At 35.4% G+C, this 25773-nt stretch overlaps 1 protein-coding gene across 4 annotated transcripts in view; it reads left to right on the plus strand.

The window, feature by feature from the left end:
• The window catches only part of tbc1d23 (TBC1 domain family, member 23), a 56565-nt gene extending 32756 nt beyond the window's left edge, over positions 1 to 23809 (plus strand). For 2 of the 4 annotated variants that reach the window (XM_052014075.1, XM_052014077.1), the window contains 12 exons: positions 1728 to 1831; positions 4087 to 4209; positions 5644 to 5736; positions 6587 to 6757; positions 7637 to 7679; positions 12929 to 13038; positions 14104 to 14246; positions 14650 to 14694; positions 19012 to 19100; positions 19780 to 19915; positions 20570 to 20764; positions 22707 to 23809. In XM_052014075.1, coding sequence (XP_051870035.1) covers positions 1728 to 1831; positions 4087 to 4209; positions 5644 to 5736; positions 6587 to 6757; positions 7637 to 7679; positions 12929 to 13038; positions 14104 to 14246; positions 14650 to 14694; positions 19012 to 19100; positions 19780 to 19915; positions 20570 to 20764; positions 22707 to 22788 — 1334 coding nt within the window. In that variant the 3' untranslated portion in view covers positions 22789 to 23809. The remainder of the gene's footprint in view (positions 1 to 1727; positions 1832 to 4086; positions 4210 to 5643; positions 5737 to 6586; positions 6758 to 7636; positions 7680 to 12928; positions 13039 to 14103; positions 14247 to 14649; positions 14695 to 19011; positions 19101 to 19779; positions 19916 to 20569; positions 20765 to 22706) is intronic. The other 2 variants (XM_052014079.1, XM_052014078.1) reach the window with 1 other exon arrangement.
• The last annotated feature ends 1964 nt before the right edge of the window (positions 23810 to 25773 follow it).

Consider the following 25773-nt stretch of genomic DNA (forward strand, 5'->3'; position numbering starts at 1 on the left):
ACTTGCTTTTTGTTAAATACTGAGTCATTTATCACCAGAGTAGAAAGTAATGATGCAAAATCAGAGTGGTGTAGATGCTAGAAATCTGAAATAAAACCAGAAAATATTGACAGCTCAGGCAATCTTTGTAAAGAGGTGTTGCCCTTTCCATGACCAATAATGCTCAATGAACTGCTGATTTCCCCCCCCCCCCAACATTTTCCATTTCTCTTGTATTTATTATTAGAGAGGATACAAAAGAGATTTAATAGTCTGATTCCTGGGATGAGGGACCTTAGTCACCTTTGTAGATCGGAGATGTTGGAGTGGTTCTCCTTGGAGCAGACAAGATAGAGAAGGGATTATAAAGGATTTATAAATTATAAAGCTGTTCATGATACAGAATATCTTGAAGAATGATATAAGCATCAAAATATCTTGAGGAAAGTAATTAGAATCTGGAGAGGACTGCTGGGGTGGGGGAAACTATTAGAGGCAGATTCAATTGTGCTATTCAAATGAGAACTGGATGAGTACATGAAAGGATGAAATTTACAGGGCAAAGAAGAGGGTAGAAGAGAAAGACTAATCGGATTGCTGTTGTATAAAGCCGCCACGGAAGGATTAGGTCAAATGGGCTGTTTCCATGTTGAAATCTTTCAGTGATGGAGTTTAATGATTTTACTTGGAGGTATGTGGTCCATTCATCATACCAATGTGAGTAAATGCAACTCTGCAGGGCATGGTCACCTTGTTCCTGATTTCCACACCAGCACATTGCAACAAGAAAATCAAAAACAAATTGGAAATCAGATGTTGAAGCATTCTGACTTCCTTATGCTCTACTAGTGGGTTTGGTGTTGAGTCTAATGGTCCTGAGTTGAGGGATGCATTTTAATGGTTGGCTTATGTAACCCAACCCCATTTGTTGAGTAAGTGCAAATAAGTGACTTGTTGGTTCTCCTAATCTTATTGCCTTAATTAATTTCTAATGTCAAAAAAAATCAGCAAAACTCTGTCTAAACGGACCTATCTATCAAATTTTTCATTCCAAGCCAGGGGTTATACTGTTACTCTAGTGTTAGGACAGGCGTATATATGACTATTAAAAGGATTTGGATTGAAGTTTCAGAAAAGCATATATTATGAAGCAGGTGATTTTCCAAAAATAATTTTCTTTGCTTATTTCAAGTAGATACATTTTAAAAAGGTTGTTCCTTTCACATATTTATAGGATTAGACATACGCAAATAACTACTATAGAGCCCTTGAACATAATTCATTCCACTGTTCTTCCTGTTGGTTACTTCAAAAGAAGTTCATGCTTAAACTTGTTCTTCTCTACAAGAATAATTTTATTTCTTTGCCAATACATAATTTATGACCTTTTTTAGTATTTTTGTGTTGTGCATTTGTGGCCTTTGTAAATTATTTCCTATATAAATAGAAATTTTGAGCTGTTGATTCAACTATTTCAATGAATCTGTGTATGTAACATACCGGATGTAAGCCATAAATATTTAAGTAGGTTTTTGTGATTGAGCAGTATCCTTTTTCAATTATATCTGAGGTCAATGCAAATATATTTCTTACATTATTTGTTGGTTCCTGTCAATGTGATAATGGATCCATAAAAATTTAGCAAAACCCAATTCCCAATTGTTATACGGATGTTCTTATTGGCTAATCCTTTTCCCTTTCTTTTGTCAGAATGTGTCAGATCAGTGCAATATATATTTGTATTTCAGGTTCACTTGAAAGTGTTCCATGCAACCTGGAAACAGAAGATATAGAAGATCTGTATTCATTGGCTCTGTACTATTATGCCAGAACACCTGCTTCTTTTAGAAAGGTACATTCAGTTTGAAAATCAAATAACAGTAGGTTTTTATTTTGATCAGTAAATGTCAACTAAACATATAAACAAGATTCAAATGAGGCAGATTTCCTTTAAATAATTTGTATGTTATTTTGAAAGAAGTATAACTTTAAACCAATCACATTTAATTCCTAAAAACATTTGTAAACATTTATGACAAGGCAAGAATTTTGTGCTATTTTTAAAAGTAATTAGAATTAGCATGCAAGATGCCTTCTATCACAAAAAAATATCTTGAGTTTGTCTGAGAAGGCTAACCATACTTTTGTCTAAAGCCAAAATTTGAAAAATCAATAACTGGTATCAAAAGATCAGAGACCATTGCAATGGTGTCATGGATAACAACAGCGAATCAAACCTCAGTCTGCTCGCTTTCTCCTCTGACACTTTTGAACATCTTAATTTATTCCTTCTCTCTTATTTCTTGATTAAATTTATCATTTTCTCCCTCTCCCAGCTAAGTATAATAAAACTTTTCTCTCCAAGATTTTCACACTTCATTTCAGTTTATTAAGTGCTCTGTCCCACACTCCTCTCTCATCATTTGCCTCCATGCAAACTCCCTAACTGCTACCTTATGTCTCCCTGCTGCTCCCATTGTCTCGAACACAGTCACTTCTGATCACTTGCCTTTGTAACATTCCACCCTCTCAGCCCTTTTCTAGGTTAATTGCCAGTAAAAGCTCTCCCTACAATTTCCCTTAGATGCCATGCATCAGATTCTCATTGCTATTGGACATAGACAGGCGAAACTCTACCATGGTATTTGTGTTTTTATTTTTTTCTATATGCTATGGTAAATTATATTGACAGACTATATTTTGTACTTGGGCTTTGTGTGTTTGCCTGTTGTAGAGTTGACTGCTCTAGAGACAGCCACATATTTGACTTCATTGTTGAAATAGAGTTGGGTAATGATTGGAACCATTGTGGAGACTGGGATGGTTCATGGGAGAAGAAAGTGGGACCATATTTTCATACTTAAATAAAACAATATAGATAGGAAAATCTAATTTATATATTCTGCCTTCGTGGTTTAAAGACAACTTTTTATGGTTAGTTAATGCTCTTCATTAGAAAAGCCTTGTCTCTTACACCTGGCTTGGAGTCGTGGAGGTAATCCTTTTTTTACCCTTTACTGCTAGCTTGAATCATATGTGGAATCTGATGCCAAATTTTAAGCATAGTCCCGTGTAACAGAACAGCACTGATTTTTGAACTATATTTGCAGGTTGCTTATTCTGCAAGGGTAAAATAATGAAAGAAGTAGACATGCTGGTAAATTAGAAGCATTGTATTCAGATTAAAAGAACACTTTTCTATTTACATTTTGCTTCAGGATGTATCTCAACTACTGGATTACTTTTAAAATAGGTTCTGTTAGATTGTAGGTCAATTTGCATATAGCAAGATTGTACACAACAATGAACTACATTTCCAGAAAAACATGGTCATGTTTTGCATGATAAATGTTGGCCAGATGCTGATTAAAAATCCATCTCCAATGTTTAAAATAGAATCGAAGAGTCTTTTATATCTTCTTGAGAATACATATCTTAGTTCATAGTTTCAGCTGATAGATAATAAAGCACTCCTCTAGTCTTGCATTAAACTAAGAACTTAGATATACAGTATGTGCTGGTATCTCTGGAGTGTTGCTTGAACCCATAATTTTGTAGCTCAAAGGCAAGAGGATTACCTCCAAGCCAAGACAGATACTGAGAGTTATAAATGCATATTGTTGGGGTCTAGAAAAGGGAGCTTTGTTCCACATCTGACCTCAGATTACTTAGTTCTGACCCCAAATTCATAAAGTGAATATAAATCTGCATTTTCCTGTCCTGATGTGCTTCACTTTGATAACCATAAAAATTCATCACAAAAGAACAATAAAGGATCAGCAATTTGCACTTTATCTAACAAAAAAAAATTCCTAAGGAAAGTGGAAGCAATCCTTGCATCTTGACTTGAGTTTCAGTTGCTTTCAATTCTCCTGTCTTTTAGTGAATCAGATGTTTGATATTGCTTCCACTTTCCTTAGGAATTTTTTTCTATTAGATAAAGTGCAAATTGCTGATCCCTTATTGTTCTTTTGTGATGAATTTTTATGGTTATCAAAGTGAAGCACATCAGGACAGGAAAAATGCAGATATTTTTAAGCAGCAGTACAACTATTGCCATCTAGCTGTTGACAGTGATTGTTCGTGACTAATAACATTTGTTTGCAGGATAACCAAAATCTATTTGGAAGTAATCTGCTGGGCCTGAAGGATGATGAGATGGATCTAAGCCAGGCTTTATGCTTGCCTGTATCGGTATCAGAAATACTACAGGCAAATCAACTGCAAGGGGTAAAATCTAAAATTAAAGAAGCCAACCTATTTAAACAAAATATTTGAGCAGTGTTACATGTGTGATTTTTTTTGTTGTTGTTGTTGTTCATTTAATCAGTTATTCATGAAGTATCAAGATTCCCTTTATAGGAATGTAATGCCTGAACAGGGAATAAGTCACTGCTGATACTGGATACACAATAAGACAGATGTCAGAAATATGAAGTAAATATCAGGTGTTGCAAATAATTAACAGACCAGGCGGCATTGGCGCAGCAAGAAACAGTGGTAGTGTGGGCAGGCATGGTAGTGTAGCGGTTAGTGTAACACTTTACAGCACCAATGACCCGGGTTCAAATCCGGCCACTTGGAGTTTGTAAGTTCTCCCCGTGTCTGCATGGGTTTCCTCCAGGTGCTCCGGTTTCCTCCCACATTCCAAAGACGTACAGGTTAGGAAGTTGTGTGCATGCTACGTCGGCACCGGAAGCATGGCGACACTTGCAGGCTGCCCCCAGAACACTACGCAAAAAGATGTACTTCACTGTGTGTTTCGATGTACATGTGACTAATAAAGAAAGATCTTAGTGATTTGGGTCAAAAAACTTTAGCCAGAAATAGCAAATGCCAGACATCCAACAGATTCTTAGCAAATACAGAGACTGTAAAAGTGGCTAGGGGAGGAAAGAAGGAAAAGGGAAGGTCAGATAGTACAGAAGGCACTATTGTAAATGCCAAGAGATTGGGATGGTGTGTCATGGCAAAACGGAATGGAAATGGGACAATTAAAGAAGCCAAACCAGAATCATAGTAGTGCTGTCCAAAATAAAGGAGCAGTGCCTGTTCATTATGGTTTGATGGTACTAAACTTCAGAAGATGTTACCACATTTTTGCTATTTGATTACAATTTTTTTATTTAATGAATCATTGTTTAAATAACTCAGTATCTCCAAATGTTCTATTTATCTTAGAGGTAACATTGGAAATGTAAATGTAACCTCATTTATTTAAATTAAAACACATTCTTCACAACCAGAAACAGCTTTCATCTCACTCTAAAACATAATACAGTTCTGCATTTTACATAAATAGAAAAAGAAAAGTTTTGCTTTGTTTGCTTAGAAATTTAAAATGGCATTATTAAACCCAGATTGGAAATTTACATTGCAGTTGCAGGATGGTGTTACAGTTTGGTAATATTTTGAGGTATAGATGTTAATTAAAAAAGATTGATGTAACTATGAAACAACAGTAAATACCAGTTCTACTGTGGTTCAGCAGCATCAGTGGAGAGAGAAGCAATAATCATTCCTCAAATAGGAAAGTTTAGATTGAAAAATGGCAGGATTTCAATATTGGAATTTTTAAGTATGTAGTAAGTAACTTTTCTCCACTACACTTTTGTCTGTTATACATCTTGTTTGTTTCTTTGCCTTTTATTTTCCCCTTTAAAGGACGGTGTTCGGTTCTTTGTAGTGGATTGTCGACCTGCAGAACAATATAATGCTGGGCACCTCTCTACAGCTTTTCACTTGGATTCAGACCTGGTAAATGAAAACTAAGTGTAAAGTACTGGATAAGTGTATGTTTAGCATAAATGTACTAAGGTTGTTTAATATTGTTTAGAATTATTGTATTTTATTCTTGGCTCCCTTGTAGGGACTTTCTAGACAATATGAGATACTTATCTGTTTGGCAAGTTCAAGTTCCATTAGATTACTTGCTGGGCCCAGATACTGAAAAGTTTGGAAGGATCTTTCAAATGAATCTTGAGAAATTACATCAATCGGCACTGAGACGTGAATTAGGAGAGTTCCAAATTAATAATTAAAACCTCATATTGTTGGTGAGGTCCTGTTGGGATACTTTACGCTGTTTTGGACAAATGGCTTTAAGAAGATATGATTATCTTGGTTTTGGTGATCAAGTTAAGGAGACAGTCTTGGTGCAAAACTGAATTTTATGTTAGGCAAAATGTCTGTTCCAATTTTTAAAATGCTGAGAGGAATGGGTAATATAAATAGATCATAAAGGCAGTAAGTATATGAATATTAAGCCTACAGACAGGATTTTGATTTTCATTATATGGAACATAAGTGAAAACAGCTTATGTTGTATATATTAATACGTAAAAGAATTGTACAAATATCAGGGTAATTTGAGATCTCTGAATTGTTATCAGTGGGCAGCTATTTTCCCTACGATCTTTATAAAAATCAGTAATTTTCTTAAGCTTCATAAAGGAAATATGAAGTTAAAACAGTCACATTTGGAATGTGTTTTGGATAAATGTAACTGACCAATTTTAATTTTTATGTAAAAATGCACTGCAATCAGAAAAGTGTTCATAAATATTTTACAATGTGTCTTGTAACTTATTCTTTCCATCTTCTACAGATGCTGCAAAACCCTGCAGAGTTTGCACTTTCAGTTAAATCTCTTTTGGAAGCACAGAAACAGTCCATAGAGTCAGGATCAGTAGCAAGTGGTGAACATCTCTGCTTTATGGGAAGTGGCAGAGAAGAGGAAGATATGTACATGAACATGGTGCTAGCACACTTTCTTCAGGTATGATATGATTCTAGCATAATTTAGCTCCTGTTCTATCAATTAGTGTATTAGCAAAAAAAATTAATACAGGAAATTAAAAATTCCAAGTCCACAATATTTAGATAATTCTTAATATTGGGAAGCAAAACAACCTGTCTCCCTCATGTAGTATGAGTTTAAAACAAAATGTTCCTTAAAAAATGGCCATCGTTGAATAAAGGTAATGAAATTCATCATCATTATGCATCCTCTATACAAAATTTGCTGAGGTAACCCGTATACTTTGGGAAGCCATGTAAATAAGTGTACACCTGAAAATATTTTCAAGATACTGATGTTTCTCTTTGCATTCGTCTATATCTCACTGTTCTTTTTACAAATGTTAAATATAATGAAATTCATGCCATTAACCCTTACTTGACACTGCACATGGTGATATTCAAATATTGAATAATCTCACGAGAGATCTTCTCTCGCATTTTAGGATAACTGAAAAATTTTAAATAAGTATAACTGAAGAGAAATTGCATTTACTTTCTAAATGTGAGAACAATCTACAAAGAATTTGAGATTAACAGTTGTTTAATAAGTGCTGAATATTGGTGTTTGTTCTATCCTTTTGATATAAAAACATTGAAGAAAACATCTGCCATGTTTGAGCTCCTAGTAGCTATAATTTTGACTTGCTATCATTTTTATTATTGAACAATTAGAACTTGTACAGCTGTTGAACAATTTGTTGAAGTTGTTGTATTTTAAACTTGTTAGACTTAACCATTAATTTTTCATCCCATTTAACCCATAAAAATGTGTAATGAATCTTTGAATACATCAGGTTATATGTTTTGTGATTATGCTTAATATTAAAATATTATTTAAAATGTTTTTATACTCTAGAAAAACAAAGAATATGTTAGTATTGCAAGAGGAGGCTTTATGGGTAAGTTTTCAATCTTTGATTGTTGGTTCATTTTATTCAAAAGAAGCTATACTTGAGCAAATCCATTTGATACTGCATGAAAGTATTGAAGGCATTGATTTCAAATTTCCACTTTATTGACACGAGCACGTCTCAACCCAACTCAATTTAATTTGATTGAAAATAAGTTTACTCTGTGACATCCTTGCCTACTGCTTTGTGCAAATATTTCCATTTTAGATTGATAGGCAAAAAATTGTTCATTCTGGTATCATATATGCTTTATTCTTTGTAATCAACTTGTGGGGTTAAATACTGCTGTTACTGATGGTGTAATTACAGAAATTATGTGTGCAGTTAAAACAAAATATTTGTGCAAAATACTTGAAGGGTTAGCTAATGGAAATGTGCAATAAAGGGATTGTGGGTTTGATTAATAAAGACTTGATTTATTTCTAATAGCTTGATCATCTATAATCATAGTAGTCGCTATCTTTTATGTTCAGTTGTATGCCATTGCTACTCAGCAGCCATTTCGTTAGATATTTTAAACTTGTCGGGTTATGACCTGCTTTCAGCTTTTGTCACAATATTGATGTTATTTTACAGGTTTTAGTCGATTTTGGCATGGCATCCAATACCCAACCTAATATCATGTTTTTTGTCAGTTTGCATGCTGTTTTCTGATAGAGCCTTCCTTCACTGTTTTACGCAAAGGATTTTGCAGCATAAGTAAGAGAGGGTACATTCAACAATTTAAAGTATCTATTCAGAAAGATCATTAGTTGACTGTTTAGGAATTCTGCCATACTTTCCGTAAAAGTTCCAGTTTGGGATGACCAATATTATATTGAACAACTGTTTAATTTAATTACTCATGAAAATAAGGCCTATTTAATATACTGTTGACAATAATTAGGAATTGGTGAGTGTATCTGCTGAATCTTGTCAGTGTTTGCTTTCCACACACACTATTGACATTTTCTTCTATGAATTTGAATTTTCAAGCTTATTTCATGTTTGACAAAAAAGTGGATGTATTCAAACAACTTTAGTAGAGAATGGAAACCAGCTGCTGTAGCTTAGTTCTAATTATAACTCTTTAATTAAGAAGTGTATTTTGAATTCTTGGGTAAATAACATGCTGCAGAGTAAGATAACTAGAGATTTTCTAGTCAAGATTTATTGTACGTTGATATCATTATGTTTTAAAGCTGTTGCTTTGAGGCAACCCAGAAACAAGTATGGTATTCAACTATAGTCAACAGGATAGTTGTGTACAAATTATACTCTATGATGTGTCTAAATAGCCATTTTGAAGTGTTAAAAACAATGAAATCTTTAATATGGGATGATCTAATAATTCTGAATAGATTTTCCTTCAAATCCAAGGGGGGGAAGAATGGTATTTTGTATCACGTCAAATTGTATACTGAATTATCAATTTTTATGTTTCACTTTTCCCAGAAGGTACAGTGCTATTTTTTTTCCCTGAGGCAATGTACTGAGTTACAGGACACAAAAATCTTTAAACTTTTAAATTTTAAATGATTATATAGGTGTCAATATTTACTGATTATGCTGCCTTTATAATTTTATATACAAATGGTATTATGGTACTCAGTGTAAAATTTCCTGTCCTGCCATTCTGGACCTGAAATTATGGTATAGTATAACAAATATGTAGCCCTCTTTTCACTAGCTGTAACTTTCCTTTGCTATAGAAATTAAGAATTATGCAAAACCTTGTGGGAAGGCTCTGATACATTTGGTGTCCTTGGTTGCTGTTGGAAGCTGCATCCTTTTTTATTTTTGAAGCCCTTTTTCTGCAAGTCATTTCTACCTTAAGTTTAGACTTGGTGATCCATTGCCTTGTTTATCACTGGGTTTAAGACTGTCCTAGAACAACCTTTTTTTTATTTTCAGATTAATGTGATACGAACAAATATGTTGCATTTGTGAATAATGTACACTGATGTTTTATTAATTGGTGTGCAGGTTAGGAAAGATATGAGCAAATCATACAATATTTTCTGAAATGTAAAGAGTTGAGTCACAGTTATAGTTGTGAGTTAAAGCTGTATAAGGCATGAAGATCATATTAAAGTGCAAAAGTTTATGTTTTAAATCATATCAATTTCATATATCCATTTTGTCGTATTATTTGTAGTGTTTGTAATTATATTATTTTTGTGGTCTTCGGTCAATCTTAAATATTTGGAAGATCTCTGTGTTGTGCTGCTCTGAGTCATGACTAGTTTTGCCCACCCCAGGTGGTTTATGTTGATTCTTGAGGAAACGTTTAAGAGACAACTATCTACAATCTTAGGTTGTTGGATAAAAACCAGGAATAGAAACACTAATAGTTCTTTCCTCTCTTAACAAAGGGGCACTGAGCCCATTTGTATCATTTTGTCATGGCCCTGGTTATGATCAGTTAATTCAGTGGTGTTTGGATTGAATGTAGTTCCTTCTTGGATTCAGCTTGTTTAGAGTGAGAGAATGAGAATCGGTTTATTATCACTGACATATGTCGTGAAATTTTTTGTTTTGTGGCAGTAGTACAGTGCAAGACATAAAAATTACTATAAGTTACAAAAATATAGTGCAAAAGAGGAATAATGAGGTAGTGTTCATGAGTTCATGGACCATTCAGAAATCTGATGACGGAGGGGAAGAAGCTGTTCCTGAAATATTATAGTCTGTTAGTGGGAAGATACAATTTGGACTGGTAATTATCAATGTAAACCATACATCCAAGTTGATATAGAGCTTTACAGAATGGAAGCAGGCCCTTCAGTCAACTCTCTCCATGCCAAAAATCAAGCGCCCATCTACACTAATTCCATTTTTCTTCTCTCATTCTCATCATCTGCCTGAAATTCTCATGCCACCCATGTACACTAGGGCCAATTTACAATAGCCAATGACCTACCAACCAGAACACCTTTAGGATATGGGCAGAACCAAAACTGCCAGGGAGAACGTGCAGACTCCACATAGGCATCCCATATCAGGACATAGGTCTGACAACCACGATGATTGGCTGATGCTCAAATTTAATCCCATCCATTAAATTTTATGCTCGGTACAACATTTCCCTTTAATTTTTTAAAAATATACTCAGTCATTTTGAATATTAATGGAAATGTGTAACTCTCATCTGTTGTTACATGTATACATGCAAGAAAACCTGAAAATTGATCAGAAACCAAAGAAAATTGTCTATTCCCAAAACGCCCAAGAATTTATTCATCCCAAATTTCAGCCTAGGAGTTCTAGAAACAAAATAAACACATTTAAAAGTGCAGTAAGACATAGACTTCCAACTTAACTCGAAGGCATGTTAAATATTACTTCTCTCAACTGAGGGGAAACGTCTGAAAATTTACTGGGATTGCAAATGTTGAAGGCAGATGATTCAGTCTGAGGGGGTCTGCAGGGATCTCTGTCACCCTTCATATAAAAAAAAATTTATTTCTACCACTTGTTTCATTTCTTGGCTTTTGTTTCTCATTTACAATGAACTTGGGTGTGGAAGTTCTGTAAAATCAAGGAATCGGGAGTAGTTGCTGTCTGTTGTGGAAAAATATTATTCCAAGTTTGGAAATGGTCATCTTTATATTTAAATATTTATTTCTCCCAGCACCTACAGATAATTTTGACCCTGAGCATCTTTAAAGTTTACATGTACAGACCACTTTCAAGCTTTTTTTTGCTAACCAAATAGGAAACTAAGAACTTGACTTCTATCCTTCTCCAGGTCTGGGGATTGGCCCGATGAGCCACCAATCAATTGAATACCAATCTACAATGTGATGACTCCCCTTAAAAGTTAAATAATTTAAAGATGGAACATTACACTACATTTTAGGTGTGAATATTTTTGGAAAGTTTTTAAAGAGCTTCCTTTGTCTCAAGCAGTTTAGCTAATGTTTTACTGTAATTCACCTAGTCCATAATCTCAGAAGTTCCTGGTTACTCAGAAGTTGATCATTATTTCACTTTGAATATTAGAAAAAAATATTGATCCAGAAGAAGTCAGAAATCACTAATCATGATTGACATCAGGGTTTTTAACTGATCTTCTTTGTCTGCAGAAACTATCTTGACACACTTCACTAAGGCATAGACTTATTTCAATTGATTTTTTCAACTGATCTTCCACCTTGGGGAGAGAGAGAGAGAGAAAGACATTGATTCACTTCACTGATGTGGTCCTCGTACACTGTCCAGTTGTACAAAGATGGCATTTTTATATACAATTATAGATGAGCTAAAGCATCTCCGCCAGTATACCCACAGTTATTACTCTTGACCAATCCAAGAAGAGGAAACGTGATCAGTTGCTTCTGACATCACTGTTCTTGCATGATCACCCGGTGCACAGAAATCCCTGGATTTGTACTCTCAGGCCTAATGTATCTCCTTGTTCAGTTGCAGGCTTGGTTACCATGATGGTGGTACTAGCACCAGGCCAGCCATCTTCTCCAATTATTACATTCCTCATGGGTCCCTTTTGGTATCTCTTATCTGGTACTCAGCACAACCAGATCTGGTTTATTGGGCTGAATACAATACCTCCCTCCCATTATAACAGTAAAAAGCTTAATTCTTTTAGTTGAAGTAATTTAGTTTGTTACATAGGGACAATTTTGGATGCTTCATTAATTGGGTTTAATTTATTTTGTTAGCATTTAATGCACCTTTTAAGGACCATTTCCTGAGGTACAGAGTGATGCAGTTCTCAAATTAGGATCTTTCTGAATCCATAAATTTTCAAAGCTTCTGCACACTTTTTTTGCAAGCTGCACCTGTAATGTCTTGCAAGGTCCTTAATGATCACTAAAATAGAAAATGAGATGTACCTGCAGAGTTCACAATACACTTCGATAACATTTCACTTTATTAAAGTATGATGCACTTCAATAATTATTTCAGTAATCATAATCCATAGCATATTTTAGTTAGATTCACTAGAGAGCAGTGTTTCTTTTGTTGGTAAGATAGTCATAATTAAAATTGCTGTAATTTGTAATATTAAATTATTTCACTACTTGCAATGAAGAAACAAGAACAGTCCATCACATTTATGTTTATATCAATTAAGGAATTAACCATGATGAGTAGTATACACTTGATCTGATTAAACTGAAAGGTTGTTCTGGTGAACAGCAATCTCTTCATCAACATTCCTGAAGATTATTTTTGGACTTAAGGTTAGATGATTTTGAGTATTGTCAGTATCTATAAGTTGCACTGTCTTGCAGCATTGCAGCAGCACCTTGTAGACATAAATGTAGATGGGCCAGAAAATGGCTACGGTCACTGGATTGTTAGTACTTCTGGATCACGTGGAAGTATCTCTTCTTCTGCTGATGTAAGTATATTGTCCTTATTTCACTTTTGTTTAAATTAAGATTATTGGTTATGGTTTCAATACCTCAAGGTTTCAGTTAAAGTAAAGCATAAATTGTGTAAATCCAGCATTGATTTAAAAGTAGAAATTACCTCTTGGTTTACAGTTGGATATGCTGCATCTTTCAGACTTAAATCTTTCTGTACAGTGTCTCAATTCAGTCTGAATCATAGGTGACACCAGTCTGTAATACGTACTTATCCAATTCTTCCAGTCCAAAATTAAGGGTTGCGTTATGAATTTTCTGATTTCTTCACTTTGTTTGGTAAAGGACTGATATTTTAGCATTCTTTCATTAACTATATTAAAATAAGGAAAAAAGTCAGAACAGGCACTCCCTGTAAAACTAGCGTGTAGGTTCAAAAACCCTCTGCTAATTTCCTGACACGACACATCATTCAGGTCCAAAGAAAATAAGCAGAAGAGAGCTGCACCTTCACATCTCGTGGCTGACATGGAGCAGTTTTAATTGGTGCCCAGAAACAAAATGTCTCATTGAGATTTCATTTGAATTGCTGATATTTTTGGCCGTATAAAATGATGTTGTGTGGCAACTTTCTACTGAAAATTGTCACATCTGTTACAATTATATCTGGCCTTGAAGCTCTTTTTTTCAATTTCATTTTATTTTCCATGTACATATTCAAATGACCAAGTGTAGTTCTGATTGAAATACTGTGGTTTAATTTCAGTTTCAGAATTTCAGCTCACTGTAAATTATATATAGTTCTAATATAGTATAAGTACAGGGGTAATTGAGTGCTTTGACTTGATGATGTTTTTGAACATCAGTGTTGCATTGTCTGGGTAGCTTACTAATCATTCAGTTTAATGCTAAAGTATTGAGTGAATGACCAACAGCTATATATGCATTTTTTTTTAAAAGTTCTTATTTCTGCGTAAAACTTCAATCTGAATTTCTCATACAGCATGGACTTGACTTGCTAATAAATTGTAAAGCAAGCTAAGCACAAGGTGCTGTGTCTTGGGTATTCTTTAATTGTATTTCATTGAATATTTTTGCAGGGTGAGTCCCCAAATGGTTCAGGTGATGGAAGAGGAGTGAAGTCTTTAGTCAACAAAATGACCTTTGCCCTGAAGTCCAAGTCGGTAAATGTAAAGGAGAAAGTGATCAGTTTTATTGAGAATACATCTGCACCAGTTGAAAGGTAATGTAGGAATACTTGGTTTTTCATGTAAAACCTTGCTGTATGGACTGAAAGGTTGTGTGCTAATTTAAATAGGTCTTCCTCTGTTACGAGAAGTTTTGACAGAAGTAGTTCTTTTTCCTGCATAAAATTCCCAGTTAGAAAGAATTTCAATTTCACAGAGCTTCCACTTCCAATTTAGGAAACTGTTTGTTTGTCCAATCTGTATGAATATAGATATATAGATACATATCCAAATGGCACAAAAAAGACGTCCAATTACAGCAGTAATAAAATTGAATGTCTTTGGAATGAAGATCATTTTGTTTTAATCATCTTCTGTCATAGTTAAGTTTTCATTTTTAATTAATTTTTGAGTGTTTTTGAAATTTATTCTTTTTTTTTCCATGATTAATTAAAATAGAATGACTTTTCAACTTCCTTGGCCAGAAAAGGTGAACCTAGATTGGTAAGATGGTGTTCAGAATAGCTTGCCAACTTCTAGCCTGTGTACTTTAGCATGTTGTGCAAGCTCTTTCTATTTCACCTTCACTGTTGCTTTGCTGCAGTGTCTTAAGCCTTGAGCAACAAATATTTGTTTGAATTTCTACTTGGTTTGTCAAAAGACAGATGCTATTGCTTTTCAACAAGGTAACAATGCAAATAAACTAAAACATACATGTAACATTTTAAGTTGTATTTCACCTTATCTGGCATCCTGGGGTCTTGCAAAGTACTCTACTGCAATGTTCGTCCTGCCATTTATTAAGGTATGCTTTTTGTTTTGCCAATGCTATGCTTTCTGTGTTTTTTTAATATATAATTGCCAATTGTATAATCACACCTCAGAAATTATTGGTATTTAACATATGCTGACTCATTTAAGTTCCCCCAATTTACACTGCTGCATAGATATAGGTGATGCCAGATAATTGATTACTCATGCTGCTTGACATCCTAATAAGGTCTGGCCCCTATGTGACACTAGACCAATAGGATGTGGTTGACTCTTAGCCATCCTCTGAAGTGGATAATCAAGCCACTCAGTTCAAGAGCATTGTAAATAGGCTGTAAGTGTAAATTCTGGCCTGGCTTGTGATACACACACCCATGAATGGATAAAGGAAGCTCATTGTTTTTACAGAACTTTAGATTATCCATCTTCAGGCTTAAGGTGTAGGAAATGACTTATTGGTGTGGATGGAAGATTAGCAGGAAACAGTAGGCATAAATAAGCCTTTTTTTTCTGGTTGGCAAGATGTAATGAGTGTTGTATTACAGAGTGCTTGGGCTTCAGCTTTTTGCAATATATATTAATGACATAGATGGAGGCTAAATTTGCTGCTGATAGAAAGTAAGTCGGAAAGTAAGTTGTGTGGAAGACTTCATGAGGTTACAATGGAGCATGAGTGGGCAAAGATCTGACAGATGGAGTATGATATAAGAAAATGTGAGTTTTTAATTTTAACAGGAAAAATAAAGAAGAAACATTATGGTGAGAGATTATAAGGCAAATTGATTCAGTATCCAAGTGCATGATTTGCAAAAAGCTATGTAACTACAGCAAGAAATTAAAAAAGCTAACAGAATGTTGCTTATTACTTCGGGGAATTGATTACATAACTAATGAGATTGTGCTTCAATTATATAGGGGCACTGGCAAGATTGCACCAGGAGTTCTGTGTGTCATATTGGATTCCTTATTTAAGCAAGGCTGTTAATGCTTTGGAAGTAATCCAAAGGTTTACTAGACTAATTAATGGAATGTGCAGGATATTTTATGTGGAAAGGTTGAATGGGCTAGGCTTGTATCCATTGGAATTTAGGCAATTAATTGAAACTGTTCCTATAAAAAAAAAGAGTCACCCATTTAAGGTAGAGATGTAGTGCAATTTTATTTCTCTAGCATAGTGATTCTTTGGTACACTCTTCCTCAAAGGACAGTGGAAGCAGAGTCTGAATATTTTTTAGGCGAAAGTAGGTGTTGAAATGTTACCGGAGTAGACTGGAATGCATTGTAAAGGTTACAATCAGATCAGCCATGATCTTATTGAATGCAGAACAGGCCTGACCTGTTCATGTGTTCATGTTCCTTCATTTGTCCCTGTGCACTTTTGCAGTTTTTAAATTATGGTTCTATGAAGCACTTTAAAATGTTCTTCAACATGAAATGCATTATGTTGATGAGGTTGAAATATGGCTTTACACTTGATATGAATATTTATTTACTTATTCAGTGTACTTTTCATTCTGTACTAGAACCTCCCCAATTTATCCATGGTTTTGGTTACCTTCTGGGTTGACAGGTGTCATAATCTTTTTTTTAAATTTCCCATGAAAATGGAATTGTAAAATATGAATGCTTGTATTAGAAACTGCAATGAAGTCTTATTGAAAAGTCAAAGTCTTCTGTTATTGTGGGGAGAAACATCAAAAGGTATCACAGATTTTTCAGTGATGGCAGGCTTACATGGTATTGCATTTTGCTTTTGTCTCACTAACCACATGCACTTTCCTGATTTTATTTTTTACTACACCCAGTATGCATGTAGTATGCTAAATTTAATTCAAAGATTGCTGCTCACGTATCCACCCACTTTGCAATTGTAGCGAATGATCATATTTCTTTAAAATGCGGACTCTTCATTCACCTTTCTCTTGGTACTGTTTTATAATTTTATTAAACTTTTATCAAAGGAATCGGATAGCTGACCTGACACAAGTCTCCTGTTTTATTCCTGATCTCTGCACCCACAGAATGCATGTGAATTAAAAACAGTTAATAGAAGGGTGGAAAATGATGCATATCATAGTTTTAGTCCATAAATACACTGGATAACATCTTGGAGTTTGCACGTGCAACGGCTTCAGTCTAAAGTCAGCTTCACGAGCCACCATATCAATTCTCATGAGATTTGCAGCTCTGGGAATCATCAGTCTTGTTTTATGACTAGATAAACTACATTGCATTCCTGTCAAGCCATACTTGCACAACAGTGGGGTTCCTCTGGGTGCCCCAGTTTCCTTTTGCATCTCAAAAACAATGGATTATTAGGTTGATAGGCCACTAAATTGCCCCTTGTGTGTAGATAAGTGGTAGAATCCAGCAGGAATTGATGATAATGTGGGGAGAATTAAAAATGGGATTAATGTAGGATTAGTGTTAATGGATCGTTGATGGTCGGCATGGACTTGGTGGGCCAAAGGGCCTGATCCCATGTTCTATTTCTCTGTGACTCTATAACTATCAACTGATCAGGTTCATAATTTTTTGAGACTGCTGTGTAAAATACTGAAATGGTGTCACTTAGTCCTCCTCAATGTAGGAAATGATGAGTGCTGAGTGCACTATAACACATGCATGTTTGAAATCAAATAAAATTTAAGGTTGTTCGTTCAAGTGGGAAGACATTTATAACAGCAAATACTTAATGTCATATTGAAGAATTGGTTATAAAGCTATTAAAAAACTTAAGTTTCTGATTGAAAGAAATATCTTTTCTTAATGTGCATGGTTGTCTTATTTGCGCTATTTTTACCTTGCCCCAACAAAACCACTGTCCTAATCTCTGCCTCCAGCTCCACAAGCATAACTGCTGATTTGTTGGCTGGGATTCTGAGGTTATGATTAAGGCAAAACTGTCAACATTCATTGTAATTAAATTGTGAAACTGACAGCAGATATTTAGGTACACACATGGAAACACAGAAATTGGTGATTTCCTGCCCCTCCATGGGATACACTGTTTTCCATCCTCACCAAGGGTACTCTTCATACATCAACGCATTAACGAGACCTACAGGCATTTATGACCTATTCTTCCTGTAACAAATTCAGATTTTTTTAATCATTATTTAATGTGAAGCTGACTTAACAACATACAAAGCCATAACCACAATATTCTTTCTGGCTGTTTATAAACTAATTTTATATGTGCACAATTATATTAATATTCTGTTTTTTAAATAATTTGTATCTCATTTTAAAAATGTTTTGATATATTGACCTCTACTATACTTTCAAATGTTCCAATCGCTATTGCACTCACTGAAAAATGTTTAAGCTATTAATTAAAAATTATGCATTTTACATCTTGCTTGCTGTCTTTGAGAGTTCTTCAGTGGAATTGTCTATTCAGCCTGCTTGAGGACATTTCATTGCTTTTGGCAGAAATCCCTTCCAGTTAACACCAGATACCAACTGAAATCAGCGAAGGTGAAATTCAAGCCACAGAGGTGACTTGATCTTTGTTGGCAGGTTCCTTCCAGGCCAGAGGCTAGTGTTGGGCATTTCGCCACTGATGTCAAAATGTTTACATTTTAGTAAAAATACAAAGTTACCAAAAATCCTGGAGCCTGCACCATCAACACCTTCCAACATGGAAAATTCCTTGATAAAATATATAAATGCTAAATTACCTTGTCCTCTGTTCAATTAATAGTTTATCTGTGTAGCTGTCAAGACTCTGTTCTGTAATTTTACTTAAAACCTTCAGAATGGCCATTGTATTTAGGAAGGTTTGCTGTTTTCATTATGCAGGAAAACCTGAAGTAATTTAACTAGTTTTGTTGTGTGAAAACTTTCTTTGACTAACATATACTACCTCAATGCTCTCTGTACTACCTCAATGCACTGTGTAATGAATTGATCTCTACGAATGGTATGCAAGACAAGTTTTTCACTGTACCTCGGTACAAGTGACAATAATAAACCGATACCAATATAGCTCACTATTTGGCTTTTTGTTTTAATTTTAGTTATTGACTGCTGTGTTTCCCCTCGCAGGCATGTAAGCAGCAGTGACAGGGTAGGAAAGCCCTATCGTGGGGTAAAGCCTGTCTTCAGTATTGGAGATGAAGAAGAATATGATACAGGTAGTTAAATCCCTTACAGGTATCTCCAGTTAATAAGGTGGCTCAACTGGGTGAATAAGTTGATCTCATTTTTTAAAAAAATTATTTGTTTCCATATAATCAAAATTTTACTTATCTTTCAGATGAGGAAGCGTAGTAGTAAGATGGGACTAAGAAATCTTATTACTCTCTTAATACATTTCTTTTATACAAGTTCTTTTGGCCCATGCATCTCCCGTGGCTGGCAGGATGCAGGTTCCAAAGGCATTTCTAGTTTTACTAATGTGACTGAGATTAGGCATTTTGCTCAGGAAGGTGAAAGAGACAGTATTTCAACTCTGTCATAAATGAACTCTTTAAAAGCTGGCTGTGGTAATGTGGCTTGCTTCTGTAGATGTTGTTCATGGATGTTCTTAACAAAACATGCATTTTGAAATTCAGTTTTAATTCTTCCAAATTTAAAACATTGGTTGCTTGACAGGTACAAGACTCAATTGCTTGTATCCCAATATACTACAGTACTGCTACACGTTTGAAGTATTTTTTTTAAAACAAACCCTTCAAGTATATGTCTGCAACTATGTATAAAGAGTCAATAGATAACTTTTGGAAGTACTGTAATGTTTATTTGTGCTTTGTTTTTTGGTTATTTTTAATGCAACACTTTCATTTAGATTTTTGTCTTCATTTACGTTAATAGATGAAATTGATAGTTCTTCCATGTCCGATGATGATCGGAAAGAGATGGTGAATATTCAGACATGGTTGAACAAGCCTGACATTAAACACCACTTTCCATGTAATGAGGTGAAAGAGACAGGACATATGTTTCCAAGGTGTGTAACAAACAATATACCTGTTAATTTGTATATTTTAAAGGGATTAACTAACATTTAATTATATAAAGACTGCTCTATCTTATTTAAAGGATTTAAAATATCTGCCCTAATAGAAGGTTGGTTCTCTTTTGACAACAGCCTCTATTTAACAATTCACAATAGAGCATGAAGAAAATTGGTTGAAATTCTTGATGTAATATTTATGGGTGCTCTTTCTTTAAAAAAAAAGGAAAAAGCAGTTTGGAAAAAATTCAATGATATTGGTCAAACTGCTTAGCAGTTTCTCTCTTTATTCTGGTCCAAATCTGAATTTCGTTATTTGCAACACTGCAGATCCTGGTGTTGGGGAGATCTTGGATGTCATTAATGTAAATTTGCAGTATAGTTGCTAGTAGCATCAGTAATATCCGAGTGATCTTGCATGTGATTTCATTTTGTTTGAGATGGCTCATACATGGAGTTATTGGTCTAAATGATCTGCAAAACTTGCTATAACTTTATGCAATCATTTTACTCAGCAACCTAATGCAGAATTGACCACCTGTATAGACTTTCCTCCCTTCAAATCTTTCCATCATATTTTAATTGGAATTAAAGCAAGTTGTTAGTGAATAATATTGCAGCTGATTTTTCTTTTATTTGATCTTTTAGTCACCTAATGGTAACAGCATCGCACATGTACTGTTTGCGAGAAATTCCATCTCGGAAAGGATTTGCTTACATCCAATCACGGCAGGCCTTAACTTCTATGGTAAAAATTACATCCAAGAAAAAGCACCCAGAGCTGATCACATTTAAATTTGGAAATAGTAATGTCTCACCAGTAGAGATTTTGGCTGTAGAAAGGTAAGATTATAAATTCATTTTGAGCTTGAACCTACAATTCACTGGATACTTGTTGGAAATTTGGTGAAACATTGTGTGTCTTTTTGCATTAACCTTAACTAAAACAACTTGTTTACTCTCTTCTAAGAATTTTGTCTTATGAATTCTCCTCCAGATGTAACTTATAAAATTAGATGAAGGAAGTGGTCATGGCAAACTTTCTCACAGAAACAGTGAGAAAATAATAATTGGAAAACTGAGAATATCTAAAAAGAAATCAGGTAACCAGACTAAGGTGCACAATATTTCAGAGTTACAGCATGAACCACTTCATTCTATCTTTTTATTTCAATGAAGGTCACCCATGACATTTTTTATAACAAGCTAGAGAAGGAGTTGCTTGTAGTAATCAAGGCATTTGTGAAGTGCAAGGGCACTGCAAAGCCTTTAACTTGGTCCCTAAGTCAAATTTCATTTTGCTCATTCATGTTGAGACTGAGCAGAATATGAATTAGTTCAATATTCTGTTCATTAACCTGTCCATTGTGATGAAAACACATTATCTTATAACTTTTATAGGCTATTTCAAATTGAAAATGCCCTGTAAAATGTGAAGTGTATCAATAGACATCTTTATCAGTGCTAAAGAAGGTGATGGGATCATCAGCACTCTTGGTGATTGGGGCTATGACTGTATCGGAAATAACCCTGGAGTTGTAAGTGGAGTAAGATTCTAGCTAGGAGGCAACGGCAAAGAAGTTGCTGCTCCAGTGTCACTGGAGCTTGGCAAAAGAGTGGTGGAAGAAGGTGAAGCCTAGCCAAATTGTGTTGGTGTTAAGGGAAGGTGGGGTGCAGGTGGTAGACTAGATTTGGTCCATCATAGAGTTCCAGTGTCTGATCGAATAATAGAATAAGGCCATGGGTCTGATAGCACTGTGTCAAGCTGGTGGTCCCATACCTGTTAGCAATAGTTAACTTCCTTTAACAATGTTGTCTGATAGAAATTGGTGACCAACTGCAACCCTGCCTAGAGCAAGAACATTTTAGCCTCGTGCATGTATTTTAGAAAAGACATTAAACAAGATAGATGCAGATATCAACAATGTTCTCCTGCTATTCAATCACCAAATAAATATTTGTAACTGATTTTTTTAAACAAAGCCCTTGCACACTCTGCTTTCTCTCTATTTCATCTGCAATATTAAAATGTGCTGCATGAATTTGAGCATTTATAACACATAATGTATACATTACTTACTTTTCATTTACTGATCAGTATTGCAGCTAGCCCATTCTGGATGTCCAATTATCCATGAACTAGTAACTAATGTATTGTACAAGGCTTTTCTAAGGTGTATCAGCAAACATTGAATTGTTTTGTAATTGGCTTCCAGAAGTGAATGTGTCTTTCCTCCATCTTTCAGGTTCCCTCAGATCTCAGTAATTAGAAATCTTGTGTTTATTTGTTTCAACCAAATTGGTAAAAGGTTCTTCATAAACTCCTCTTCTATCCCGCTGCAGGTTAAATAGTCTTTGGGGTGGGGGGAGGGGGGGGGTGTGGAAACAAAACTTCTTCAAAACTCTTGTAATTTTAAGTTACCAAACACTTTCAAGCACCCATGTTTGAGCATGGTTAAAATGTCAACATTTGTGGGACCTTGGCTAATTTATAATTTGATGTATTGTAAACGTGTTTTGTAGGTGAATGTTCAAATACAAAGGCCATATTTCACCTTTTGGGTATGTCATCCATCAGGCCAATGCAGTGAGAGTGTGTGCTGGTTTTAATATGCATGCACCAGCATTTGGTATAGCTATCAGAGAAACAAAATTGGTCATTTACCTGATTTTCAAGCTAGCATTAATGATGCTATCTCCAAATTGTGAGGGACAAGCTGTCTGTCAAATACAAAAATATTTTACTTTTTTCTCTCTCTTCTCCCCTGCCCCCCCCCCAAAACAGGTATTTAATACCAAATGCAGGAGATGCCACTAAAGCCATAAAACAGCAGATTATGAAAGTCCTTGATGCACTAGAAAGCTGATTAACAAGAGACAAGATGTTGCCTTCCAAAATTAGAGAGACTGAAACAAAATGAGTTTAAGACTTACCTTTGGATGATTAACTTAACGGTAATCCTGTTCCTGGCAGTGGAACATCTGCGGCCTGGCATAAAATTGATACAGATTTGTGGGTGTTTAATTAAACTTTTATGCAGCCTATACATGACGATGTGAACCATTTTGAGAACTGAGCTCCTAAAATCTAGAGTTTTATTGAAGGCAAAGTGTTCAGATTATTTGAATATTCTTAACTTATTGTTGGTGTTTTTCCAAACTATTTGATTTGAAAAGTCCTTAATACCTAATGTTGTTCTGTTCAATTTCATAATCACTGTATAAAGATAACAGATTTTACCTTGGATGTTTTTGTTTAGGCACCTTAAGTTGTAAAGGATCTTTTAATACAGTGCAAAGGGACTAAAATTATTTCCACTAGGCTTTCAGCATGAATATGCACATATCAGGCATACTCAGTTCATGCTTTCACTCAAGTTCTGTTCTCTCTGAAATTCCTGACACAACCTCTACTTTGTGCCTATTTCAGTAGTGTAATCTTCAGTAAACTAATGTGAACAACTGTTACTGGATGCCACTTCTGTTTATAAAATAGCTGTAAATAAGCTGGAAAACATTAATCTTAATTTTAGCAGTTGTTTGTCTTTGTCACTGAAAACTCTATGAGGTGTAATATAACTTGGCATTTACTTGTTAAGGGTAATGTCAGGAATTTCTTGTTTACAAAGAATTGCCATTTCAGAGTGTTAAACACCAACTTACTGCAGTATTTACAATAAATATGTTTTGGATAAGTTAAACAGGAGATCTGAAGATTTTTTTTGAGGTTTGTGACTTTAATCTATTAGAATTGAATAATATGGCTGTTTTTCCCCTTTAAATTGTTCAGCATCAAAGGCACAGGCTCCAGCCTTTCTGCATGCCACAATTATAAAAATCCTTTTGTTATCCAGAGTCTGTATTTTTAATAAAAGCAACTTGATCTTCTTCCACCTTGTCTCATTGCAGTATCTCCACAGAAATTAAAGATGTAAATAATTACCTGTTGTACCTTGCTGTATAGTCGCAACTCTGTAAATCTCAAAAGTTGAATTTAAGTCATAGGTTTCTGAAAGAGGTGATAAAGTTGATCAAGAATAGGTGCTTCTGCTTGAATATTTTTGTCATGGGAATTAAGTAGCTAAGACAGTTCCCAAGTTATTCAGATATTTTAAAAAATCACATGGAGACATAGCATGGCAACAGGCCCTTCAGCCCACCAAGTCAGTGCCAATCATCAACCATTTATATTAATCCTACACAACAATCAACCATTTTTATACTAATCCTACACAGATCCCACATTCTCACCATCTCCCAGATTCTATCCCTCACCTACACACTAGGGACAATTTACAATAGCCAATTAACCTACCAATCTGCACGTCTTTGGGGTGTGGGAGGAAACCCATGCAATCACAGTGAGTATGTGCAAACCCTATACTGAGAGCACCTGAGGTCACGATTGAACCTGAATCTCTGGTGCTCTGAGCCAGCAGCTCTACTAGCTGTGCCGCTGTGCCAAAATCTATTGGGTCTATAACAATTTTCAAGAAACCAGAGAACATTTCTACCCAGTACACCAATATTTCATTTGCTGTAATTTATGCAGAGGTGCAGGAAAGGAGTGTTCTTTCATAAAGGTCCAATTCTTGTAGGCTGCTTTATGCAGAGAGTGTGGAGTTTCATTTCTCAAGTGAAATCTTTCTACCTGGTCAGAAATTGTCTCAGTTGCATAAATTAGCTTGAGCCTAAACATAGTCCAAATCTGGGAAGTCACCATTGACTGAAAACTCCACTAAATGAGCCACATAAATACCATAGCTACAGGAGTAGATAAGAGGCTTGGTATTGTATGGTGGACTTGTCTCCTTGCACCTTTAAGGCCTTTCTGTCATCATCAAGTCAGAAGTGTGATAGAATACACTCCATGTGCCTGGAAGAGTTCACTACTAACATCTAAGCAGTTCGATGCTGTCCAGGACAAAACAGCCCCCTTGATTGTCATCCCATCGACCATCAGAAAGTGCCCCCTCATTTCTGTGCACCATATTGTGAAATATAACCGTGTTAATAGCACTGTTACTTGTGTGTGAGGATCGCTCTTGAGCACCACAAGGTCAACATTGCCCTGCTGCCGTGTGCAACTGACCTACAGTGAAATACCTGAAGCATCGGTGAGCAGCATTTGACTTTAGTTTCTAAAGTTTAACCGTGGAGTTAAGGAACTGGTGAGACAGCCCACAGTGCCCACAGGTGATAGGATGCCTGCTTCCCCAGCTCTTCAGCTGCCTTTTAAGCAGTTGTGGCAAATAGAATGGTGCCGTGCCTGAGCCCAATATTTCTACACGCTGGGCCAGTCTTCCCCCAGTGAAAAGTATCACATAAAGCCTTTCATTAGGACAAGGACACCCCTTTAAGTGTGGAGGTCAGTCGTTCCAAGAACACATTGTGTTGTAACTTGCTCTCTGTTGGATGGAGTCCGGTCACACAAAATGAAAGGAAGTCTGGCTTTCCATGGCTGACTTGAAATTGACAGATGATGGGAAGTGTTTATGTGTTTAAAGGTGATCTTTCACCAGATGAACACTTGTCCTCTCTGTCAGGTGCTAATCTTAAATGTAAAACAACAAGCTTTTCCTGAGGAACCAGTCAAATCAAAGCAATCAAACCCAGCCATACCGTGTTTTTATATAATTTCAAGAACTCAGTTTTAAAGGGTATTGTTTTGGAAAATCTTTGGGAAAACATTTGCTTGCTGATTGCACTTTGGGAGATCAAATATAAAGGGACAGTACACTGTTAATGGCAGGACCCTTAACAGCATTGATGCACAGAGGGATCTTGGGGTCCAAGTCCATAGCTCCCTGAAAGTGGCTGCACAGGTTGATAGGGTGGTAAAGGTGTATGGC

The sequence above is a fragment of the Pristis pectinata genome, chromosome 4 (genome assembly GCF_009764475.1).
Source record: "Pristis pectinata isolate sPriPec2 chromosome 4, sPriPec2.1.pri, whole genome shotgun sequence".
Lineage (NCBI taxonomy): Eukaryota > Metazoa > Chordata > Chondrichthyes > Rhinopristiformes > Pristidae > Pristis > Pristis pectinata.